At 38.5% G+C, this 10,995-nt stretch overlaps 1 protein-coding gene across 4 annotated transcripts in view; it reads left to right on the top strand.

The window, feature by feature from the left end:
• Window positions 1-31: 31 nt before the first annotated feature.
• The window catches only part of DNAH12 (dynein axonemal heavy chain 12), a 73,225-nt gene continuing 62,261 nt past the window's right edge, over window positions 32-10,995 (top strand). The window contains exons 1-8 of one of the 4 annotated variants that reach the window (XM_074602999.1): window positions 32-199; window positions 357-431; window positions 3,531-3,694; window positions 5,895-5,985; window positions 6,264-6,290; window positions 7,219-7,408; window positions 8,754-8,829; window positions 9,634-9,792. In XM_074602999.1, coding sequence (XP_074459100.1) covers window positions 3,531-3,694; window positions 5,895-5,985; window positions 6,264-6,290; window positions 7,219-7,408; window positions 8,754-8,829; window positions 9,634-9,792 — 707 coding nt within the window. In that variant the 5' untranslated portion in view covers window positions 32-199; window positions 357-431. Of the gene's footprint in view, window positions 200-254; window positions 432-917; window positions 1,010-3,530; window positions 3,695-5,894; window positions 5,986-6,263; window positions 6,291-7,218; window positions 7,409-8,753; window positions 8,830-9,633; window positions 9,793-10,995 lie in introns of those variants that run through there. The other 3 variants (XM_074603000.1, XM_074603001.1, XM_074603002.1) reach the window with 3 other exon arrangements.

The following is a 10,995-nucleotide window of genomic DNA, read 5'->3' as shown; positions in this document are numbered from 1 at the left end:
TTTCGCGCCCGGCTGACAAGGGGGTTGGATTGAAACTCCAAACTGAATAGTTCCGGGCTGCTAAAGTGTCCTAGGAAGGTGCCCAAGACTCTGGAAAACGGAGCTAAAATTCCCTGCGGCTGATGTTCTTTGCAGCCTCTGCGCGTGGGGCTGTGCCCACATAGATACGAAATTAGGATTTTAAACGCCTCTGTCAAAAGTGGGTAGTAAATCTCTGAAACGTCTTAAAATTTCTATGTATAGTTCTATAAAACGTAGAAGCTTAGCAACAGCTATCTGATGTGCCAGGGTATTGTAATTTCTCAAGCATTCTTCCTGTGGGCTGGAACTAGAAGGTTTTTCTCTGCTTTGTGCAGGCAGAGCGCTGCAGCAGAGAGGCTTTGCTGACTTGCTCAGGCTGTAGTGAGCCCTGTGGCAAACAGAAATTCAAGGTAAGATTTTTTTCCCGGGTCTCTGCTTCTTTTTTAGTCACGAGAGCATATCATTAGTCTGGAAAGTACAAAGCGCAACAAAAACCCTTTCTGTGAATAAATAGGTGTTGAAGGAGCATGCAGTTTTGGGCAGGTGCACGGTGTTACGGGTAGGGCACGGCTCCGCTGTGAGGGCAGCGCGCTGCTTAATTACCGAAGTCTGCTCTGAGAGCTGGGGGGATACGGTGAAAGGTCTGGCCGTGAAACTGCCGTGTTTGTCGGGAGCCGAGCAGGGCGGTGGGTGATGCCCGGGGGTGGGGGTTAGGGGTGCGGACCCTGACTTGGGGTGCGCCTGGCTGAGGTGGCCTCGAACCACCGGTCCGCTGGAAATGGCGCCAGGGCGGGCAGGGCGCCGGGGCTGTGGGTGGGCAGGCCTCTGCCGGGACGGCCACCGACAGGACCCGCTCTCCCGAGGTCGGGAAGCCGCGCCTCGCTCCTTGTCGCTGCCCGCCCTCTGCGCCGTGGCAACCGCGCTGTTGTGCTGAACAGCCTCCGTGCCGCCGTCCTGCCCGGCGGCTCCCCGCGGGACCGCGGGAGAGGTGAGGGCAGCGTGGGCGGCGGGGCGGCTCTCCGTGGGGCTGGGGCGGCGGTTGGTGTTGCGCTTCTCTTCGCACCCACAGGGCTGTGTCCCCGGGCCCTGCTGGGAGGAGGGACCGCCAGGAAAGCGTTATACCGTCTGAGCTTGCTTCAGCTGAGCTTTATGTATTTAGTTTGAGCTGTATTTATTTTGATGCCTGCACTACCACCCGTTTTGATTCGTTTCTAGGACATACCACTAATTTAGGAGGTAGCTTTGGCTTTCTGCTCCCCTGTCAGAACCTGTTGAAATGCAGTTGTGAGTTTGTGTGTTGCGTTTCCAGGGGAACCCTACGATCAGCCTCTTGAGATAGCCATGCTCAGCCACAGGCAATGCTTAAGCCACTACAGAGAGATAGTCTGTTAGTGAATCTGAGCCTAGTAACACTTTTTGTATATGTATTTTTTTTCTTCTGTTTTTCTAGGATTCCTGTTTCAAACCTGTCTCCACTTCTCTGTTGCACAGCCCAACTACCCACAACTGTGGTCACAACCAAAACTCCCACCTGCTTAGCTTGAATCCTGTGTCCACCCCACCAAACTACAAGGCACCTTTTCGTTGTGAATCTGCATCCATAAGCCAGGGTTTATCCACATCCCCTCAGCCACACTTGCTTGCCTCATTTGTTTTAGTAATCTTAGTTTAGTCTTTGCTCAATTTAGTCTTCCTTCTGAAGATGCACACCTTGGCATACCATAAGTGAATGTTATCTAGAGAGCCCAGAGTAGCTGCAGCGTGAAAAGTAAAGTACTGTTAAGCACCTGCTTGGTATTTACAGAGGCACTTGTTCTGGTAGCTCAGGTAAACATTTCCAGACAGGCAGTTGAAATGAAATTGTGGTCTGCCTTAGGTAAATACATAAAACACTGTCACTATCAAGATACATTGATGGCATATATCTTTATATGAAAGATAGAGCCCTCAAAGCAGCCTGCTAAGTTCACCACATGACTTTCAGCATCACAAAATTATTTCTGAATAGTCTCCAGTTTTACACTGCTTTTTACAAGATGATCATGCAGTTTCTTAACCTTTCCATGTATGGAATAGAACTTCTAATGACTATTTTGCACATAGAAAATAAGCTTAACTCTTTTTGAGAAACATGAAAGGAAGAATAGGGTGCTGTTTTTATAGAAATGCATTTTTGATAATTGTTATAGATTGTGGCCCAATAATTGACAGGAACCAGTCCAATTAATCAAATTAGTTTATTAAGCAAGCGGCAGCAAGCAAAACAGCGCTGGGCGGCCGGGGAGTCTTTGCTCCGCCAACGGCGCACACCCACTTCCCGAAAGTAGCTGATTATATACTCTTCTGGTTCCCGTATATGTGTCAATCCTGGTATATTCTGTGTCTGAGCGACGTGTTGCTAGGGGGTCGGTCTTGTCCCGCCTCCTGATGGTCGTGGGGCTGAAGGCTCCTCATCTTTATCGGTGTCCTTGGGGAGACTCTTTCCAGCTTATCTCACAACTTAGCTCTTCCCTTTGAAGTGTTAAAACACACCAGATGCCTGTGATTTAGGCCTTGAGGTGTCAAAGTGCCCCAGACAGCACACCGGATGCCTGTGATTTAGGCCTTTAAGTATGTGAAGAGTCGAAACAGTGTAAGTTTTCACCAGCCTTTAAGAAAGCCTGATTTGATTAACAAACATGATTCTATTTATTACAATAATGTCCTGTACTTTTTGTCTCTTTTTAACAGTGATATAGTGTCTAAAGAATAATTTTCTCATAATTTTGCTCCCGCTTGTTTGACATTGTGATAAAGTTATAAGTCTATGTTGATGTCATCATAGGTTTTTTTCCTAAAGACTGCCTCTCACTTCATTAGAATTCTAGGATCTTGTAATTGAAAATTCGCTGTAGCTTTATCTTTGCAGTAATACCAAATATCAAGAATACTTTGGGCATGTTTTTTTTTTTCCTTAGAACTTTAGGGTCCATGCTCGTCCAAATTTGTTCCATGTTATCTGTCGTGGGTGGTCTTAGTGAGGCAGTAACTTTTTTTTTTTTTTGGTGACCAGACAAAAAGGAGTAAGTAGTCACCTACTGAAACCACAGGAACAGCAACCCTGTCTCAGGCCCTGTCAGAACAGGAAATGTGCCTGCATCGAGTGCAGTCTGCTGCGGGGTTTAATAGGCTGCTTTTCTGGTGTCTTCTGTGCTATGTACAGCTGCTACATTAGCACTTAAAGAACTTTATTTTTATACAATGTTCTAATCTTGAGTTAATAGAACTGTACCATCAGTTTTTACTATTCTAGACTTTGAATGTACGTGCTTTCTGTTGAACTTTGCGATTTTAGCACATACAGTATTTTTTTGTTTTGTGAAAGTTAAACTTTTACTTAGATTGTGGAAATCTCTGGGGCTACCTCATTTTATGTCTTATGTAAATTCAACTTAATACATGCATCTGTTAAAGTGCTTTCTGGACAGAATTAATTGTATTCTAGAACCTTGTTTTTGTTATGGTTTTAGATGCCGCACCCAGATGGAGCACCTTCCCATAAAAAGATTTTGAGAACTTTGTTTCTTCCCATTGTTTTACCTTCATCAGTCACATCTGATATGTCACCAATACAGAATAAACTATTGACATACCGAAGATGCAACGAACAGCAAAAGATCCTTAATCAGTTACTGTGAGTTTCATATAATTCAATAAATGTTGAAATTCAAATGAAAGAAACATTGCACACTTGACATCTGAGAAATAATAATGGTGTTTGTTAATTTTAGAGGTTTTTGATGTCACTGTTGCAGTGCTGAACACTTTCCATCTATAATCATTAATAATAGAAGAACATTTGATGGAATCTCTAGTGGTGGTTTTTTTTTTTTTTACAATACACAAAATCTCGTTGACGTATGCTTGTTGGGGTGAGTTGTGAGGAGAAAGTGACCTTCACATTTTGAGTGTTGTTTATGATAGACTGAAAAAAATCCTTTCTCTTTATGAAAACCTTTTTCAAAGAGAATCAGTCTGGGTTACTTGGTTGCTTTTGTAGGAATGATCCAAACATGGGTCTACTTCTAACAGGCTTCTTTGTCGCTATCTTAATGTGTTTGCTGCTGGGCTTGGTGATCTGTGTCACAATCAGAGGAGCACAGCTGCCAATGCGATTGGTAAATTCACATTAAATTGTCTTTCAAGATTTTCATTTGCAAGGGAGGAAAGACAATAGGAAAAGGCTGCTTTCATGTGATTTTTGTAGGTATAGTAGAAAATAGTGGTTTTTTTCTTTTATTATTTTGATAGAAATTTATTCCTGAAATATCTGCATTCTTTTCAGGAGCTTACTGAAGAAACCCTAGATGTGTCGGTTATCTTGGCATAAACATGAGGATTATGTGGGCTAAGGTTGCATTGTTTGTAGTAGTAGTATGACATTTATAGCAACTTGTATTTTCATGTAAAAAATTAAAAAGGTAAGGAAGTCTAATGGTATTTGATAGGATTAAAAAGCTCAGAAAAAAACTGTTTGGCCTTCAGAAGAAGAAATGGAAATTAAAGACCTACATAGTCTTAATTTAACCCATTTTAAGTATTGTCACTGAGATCAATAATTTTGTTTTTGTTGGTGTGGGTTTTTAGTGATTCCATTTGCTATGACTAGATTTGGTGATGGTAACCAGTTACTCAACTAATTCTTATGCAATTGATGTTCCACTTTAGTGCCTAAATTTTTAAGGGGCAAAGTATTACAGGTTGAGTTTTTTTTGAAAGATACTTGTGTGTGTCCCAAATTGTTGGCCTCACTGGAGCTAGGCAGTGGTATGAAACTAAGTTGCAGGAACAAAGTCTAAGAAGAGTTTATCACAGAAGGGAATCTGATTTGTACCAAAGATAGATGAGGGAGGGTTGCCTTTTTACTTTCTCTTTTTTTTTTTTTAATAATGGTAGCAACAATCACTTATAGAAAGCAGTTAATCTATATCGAAGTTAAAAATAAATGTTTCCCTTATTTTATAACAGCCTTTAAAGTATTGATAGAAATCTAACGAACAAGAAGTCTTTTAATTTTAGCTCTTGGAAAGTAAATCCTGACTTTTTAATGATACCTGCAGTAGCAGAGTGCAGTTTTTAGAATGCGGGTGTTTGGTATGCTGAAAATGTCAGCTATGTTGTAGTGATAACTTACTGTGCAGTAGGATGGCTGCTGACCAGCCATCTGACAAAAAGTGAATATTCTGCTGGAATATTGATTCACTTACATTTTTTTTTTTGTACAAAGTGAACTGTCATTTAAATGAGGTCCCATGAAGTAATGATTTGAGTGCATACTTGAAATTGCCAGTCTAACTTACACTTGGGAGTTTTTAGCTGAGATATATTGAGATAAGGCTGGAATATTCTTTGCAAGATAAGTACAGAGTGTATCCCAAAAGGATGGACTGGAATGTTTTAATGTGTAAGGTCAGCAGGACACGCCAACAGGAACCATTAAAAGTTTTCTGACAGTTATGTAGCAATTTATAACCACAGGCAGTAAAAAAGAGCTGGTCTTAAACAGCTTTAGGAGTTTTGTTCTGTGCATTTTTCTTTTTTTTCTTATAATGCAGTTGGACAAAACCTGTTGTAGTTGGTTGAGAAGTAAGATATAATCCTAACAGGGCAATTGGATGAGATGAATCAAGGCACCTACGGATTGTGATTGTGGCCAAGATAAATGTGGCGCTCTTATATAAGAGAAGACAGAATATGCAAAGGCAACCTTACCTTTTAGCGATCAAAGAGTTGGTAAACATGAAAAAACAGGTTGCATCCATTAAAATTATAGCATTATTTTTAATATATTATTTGTAGTTTTTCTGCACTTCTCGCCCTGTGTTTTACTTTAGAATTGATCGAGCTTTAGAAGCCTATCGTGTATCCATGGAAGAAAAATATGACAGAGACCCTGTACCTCCTATCCCGGAACTGCCTTCCACTGTAAGAAAGTACTTCTTTAATATTTTAACTGTTTCCTGTTTTGTTCTTTGTTATTGGGGCATTTATGCGTCTTACTTCTTAGTATTTACTTAAAGATATTTATCTCAATCCTTATTAATTCATAAATGTATTTATGTGCTCAAGTAGTCCCATTGAAATCGATACCTGTATAGCTACTGAATAAAGCCTTTATTTAGGAATAATGTTTGTTAAATTTTGTATTTCTGATTTTTTGTTTGTTTTTAATACATTATGATTTTCTGTTCATTTTTATACAGATGAACAGTGAGGAAAAACAACGAAGAGTGAGTTAAATTCTTTCTCCTGCTTTTTTAGAGCAGAAGAGTGAATGGTCTCTATTCAGAGGGGTTGAGTGTGTTATGTGGAATTAATGGTGGTTAAACATGAAAAGCTTTTTCAGGAGTCTTGTTGGTGAAAAATGGAATAGGAAACAAAACAGGAATATTTTCTTGTAGTCCAATGGAAATAAAGTGGCTTTCTATTACAGAAAGTATGTCCATCAGTAATTTAAGTTTTGATTAAACCTTAGTTAAAGATCATTGCTTAGAAAAAAATTCCGACTGGCTTCAGGATTTTTTCAGTTGAGGTCATAGATTGTATTTTGCCTGTACATAAAGTAGTCTTTGACATTGTTCACCTGATATGAAGAACATGTACAAATCCTGGAATTTGTGTATGGCTTTTAAAATAAGACTTTATTTCTGAGAGCCACTTTAAACTCAAATTAGCACTGAAATATTTATATTAAGTAGCTTAAGGGAACATCTATTTTTCGTAGCTGGTATTAGGAAAACTCATTCTGAAGACGAGAGATTCGTATCCCTTTTTGTTTTATAACAAAGCTATCACTCAAAAGCACAAATATGTATTTCTTTGGCCAAAAAAGCCCTATTTGTGCATACTTTTTGCCAGATAAATGTTTGTCCAAAGACCAATAACAGGAACCTTGAACTGTTTTATTGTCAGTCATAAACTTCAGCAGAGAACGGAGGGCAATGCCATACTTTGTATTTAAGCACTGAGACAGCGAGACCATCTTAACAACCATAGAGCAGCTTTTAGTGTACTAGTCAGTGAATACTGAAAAGATTAGATTATGTCACCTGTCGTTAAGTATAAGAAATGGTGAATAAAAAAATACTTGATTGTCAAGCCTAATGCAAAAATATTTACAAAGGCAATTATTAGACCCTGACAATATTGTCCTTTCAGACAAACTATCTCTTTATGAAGAAGCGTGTGCAAAGTAATCCGGTGGTTCCCATTCAGCAGCAGTGGCTAATGTCTGTGCTCACATTGGTGCCACAGTCGCTTATGGAAGGCAAAGATAGAGAGCTGTTAACTGAAAAGCTTTTAGGAGAGATAATAAGGGATTATGAAATGAGCATGAAAAGATGTATGGGTAAGTACCATAAACTACACAGTACTAATATTAATATATTAATGCATGTATTAATATATTAATGTATATATATTATATAAGTTGTTCCATGTTCTCTGTCTGAAAATAATTTTTCTAGATTGTTCTTTCAGCCAGGCCTGATCTTTATAATTAACCACTGATTTATCTTTTGCTGCCTCATCAAATGTGTATTAGCTGTAACATTTAAGGCAAACCTTGCTGATTTTATTTGGACTAGTAAAAAGTTAACCAGCCGAAGGTATAGTTCAAGCAAGAACAAAGGCAGCTGTAGACTTCATGAGAAAAAGGTTGATTGCTGATGACCTTATTTCATTACGTCTTTAACCTGTTTAGTGAATTTGATGCAAGAATGTGTAGCTGTTTTCTACTAAAGAAAGCAGAAACTTTTTATGTACTAGTCTTTTTTCTTTTTTTTAATTTTCTTGCCTCTTCAGGAACAGCAGCTTTTTTAAAGCTGTTCATCAAAAAGTGCATCCCTAAGTCTTCTCATCCTGCTTTCTATGCATGAGGAAGTTTGCAACAAAAATCTGCAAAGATAATTAGCTGTTTTCAGCTATCACTCATGCAACTCAGTTAGATTTTTAAACTTCTTTAAGAGTCATGAATTGGAATTTTGAAAGTGTATTCCCTTGAAGTTATGTCTTTTTTTATTTGCATTTATAGTATCTGAAATCTGGAATTGAGACACATTTTGTCAGCATTTTGGTGGATGGCTGATCTTTTTAAAAAAGGCAGATTAAAAAAATACACAATTTAACATGGGACTAACTTCTTCGTAGTGTTATCAGTGGGATAATTATAGTATCCCACTATAATTATATTAAACAAAATTGCCATAAATACTTAGAATTATAGAATATCTCAAGTTGGAAGAGACACATAAGGATCATCCAACTGCCCACTCCTCGCAGGACAGCCTAGCGCTAAACCAGACGACTAAGGGCATCATCCAGATGCTCCTTGAACTCTGACAGGCTTGGTGCTGTGACCACTTCCCTGGGGACCCTGTTCCAGTGACTGACCACACTCTAAGTGAAGAAATAGCTAAAGAAAGAATTATTTAAACACTAGTCTATCTGAAAACCTTCATAAATAGGGGACAGAATTGGAATTAAGCCACCTGAATCTGTACATATATATTTAGCAAAAGCTATGATTTTGAGTTAGTTTTAGGAGAGTGTGTATTGAATACTTGGGTGATACAGTTACCTTTCCATCCTACTATGTGCTTGGTTCAACCTGAAGAAAGACTTAGGAAGTACAGTGCCTATTGAATATGGCTTAATTTTCTTCTAATGTTCATATTTATTATTTTTTTTCTTAGTGCGAAATGTTCTTATTAAACCAGATGTAAAAGGACTTGAAGATGAAGAGGAGGCACCTTTGCCTTTATTACCTCTGTGAGTAAATTATGTTAGCAAATAACCCACTGGCAAAACGCACTCAGCTGCCTGAGTAAAATTCTTGTTGAGCTGCATGAACAGAGTTATGGCACATTATTAATTCTGGGGTCCCTTAATGAGACTTTTTTTTTTCTGTCTGTAGATGATCTTACATTTGAACATCTTATATGTGAATGCTTTGCAAAGTTTTAGCACTGACAGTGTTTTATTACTGTTGTTAAAGTTACATAGAGTAAATGAGACTTCTGAGTGCCCAGACACCGAAGTCATATTGCAGTGACCTGTGGAATTAAATGTGTGTGTCTGGGGCAGTTTACTGTCAGTCACCAGCATTGTACAATACTTTAACGTGATGAAATTGCATCTGTTGCCAAGGTTTCATATGACTTTGTATTATGCTCTGCCAAAATAGAGGAGGAATTCAGGTAGACAGAATATAATTATCTAAAATGTACAATTTGCTGAAGCACCAGAATGTGTGCCATCTACATATTGATGACAAATACTTCCTGTTAGCAGTTGTTGAAGTCAGAAGTTTACATTGAAAGAGCTTCAAGGAAGAACAGGTGATCTGAAAATACTCCGGACTGTAAAACATGGTTGATCTGACAGAGTATCTTTATGGCTTCCACTGTATCATATTGTGGATATGTGTGTGGCACTTAAATAACTATTCGTGTTAGGGAATAAGCTTTTAATACTACTTTCTATATATAAGAATGTTTTATTCAAGTATTGCTTGAGGCTCTTCACTTTTTGTTTGTTTGTTTTGGTGGTTGTGGGTTTTGGGGTTTTTTTCAGAGGCCTGGATTTTTCTACACCATGGCATAACAGTTTTATCCAAGCAAAAAATCAAATGCTTTCCAACTTGCACATTCTCCACCCCACAATGAAAACTCTACTGGATTTTGGTTGTGCAGCATTCTCTACCTTTTATATAGTGGATTTCTCAAGTTTCAGGTAATGTCTGTTTTGGTGAATTATTAACCCGTATAAGTTTTTGAAGCTGGATAAGAAGAGTTTCTTCAATTCTATTATTTATCAGAGGCATTTTTATATAATAAACTTCTTCAATGTGTCATTTAATGTTCTTTGAGTAGGTTACTTTGTGTTATGACACATTTAACTTTTCTTCTGTTGTGTGTAAATATTGTATTGATACTTAAATTGCTGGTAGTATCAGCCCTTTTGATTTATGTTTTGCCTTTAATTCTGTAAAGGTCTCCTCATTATTTATTTAATCTTATTGCCATGATCCCCACAGAAGTGTGGTTGAAGCAGCATTTGAAAAATTGACTTCTAGTAGTATTACTATCTGTAGGGAATTCTATGCTGTGGAATAATTACTAAATTGGCCAAAAATACAAAAGTACAGCATAGTTCACACGTTAAGGAAAAGTATAAAATCAAGAGGCTTCTGAGGTAGAAAACAGCCTGCTTGCTATCTGGAGCCAACATTTTGTCAAATTTTGATGAAATGCTGTCCTTTGTGTGAACTTTGCTCATTATAATGTCACTATAATACCAAAACACACCTCCATCCTGAAGGCTACCCGCCTCCAAGGTGCGACCACTCCTTCTTGAGTCTGCGCCCTGAATTTCTCATAAACTATACCTTTAATTGTGAAGCGAGAGAATTTTACACCAATCATAATAAAAGTATGTGTAACTAAAGTCACTCAACCTCCACCTTGAAGATAACAAATAGTATAAAAATAGCCCAAAAGAGGGGGGATATCAGGGAAGACACCATCGTGAAGAACTCCATCACTGACTTCAGGGATCAGTTGGTGGGCTGAGCCTTTCTTCCCCCCCCATAGGGACGCCTGTGTGTAAGACTTAGATTATACCGAGTGCTTTCTCGGGAAACTTAGAAATTTTGCTAGAGAATCTCTTTCCTACATTTATAGCCAGGCTGTATCATTTATAACTTTGTCGTGTGTTTTGTATATGTAACAATACTTTCATTTGCACATGCTTTGCAGACAGTGTATTTATCGCCGGCAATCCTAAAAACCTATATATCTGTTGTTTAAACAAACTGCATTGTTTAAGTAGCTAGTTGTTTCGGTTTCTCATTGAATGCGACCAAAGACTCTAGAGTGGCCGTGCTAGTTCAGGAGCACGACTAGACTGAAGGTGCAGTCCACTACTAGTGTATCC

Source organism: Larus michahellis, chromosome 10 (genome assembly GCF_964199755.1).
Source record: "Larus michahellis chromosome 10, bLarMic1.1, whole genome shotgun sequence".
NCBI lineage: Eukaryota > Metazoa > Chordata > Aves > Charadriiformes > Laridae > Larus > Larus michahellis.
This window is presented reverse-complemented; position numbering and strand designations above follow the sequence as displayed.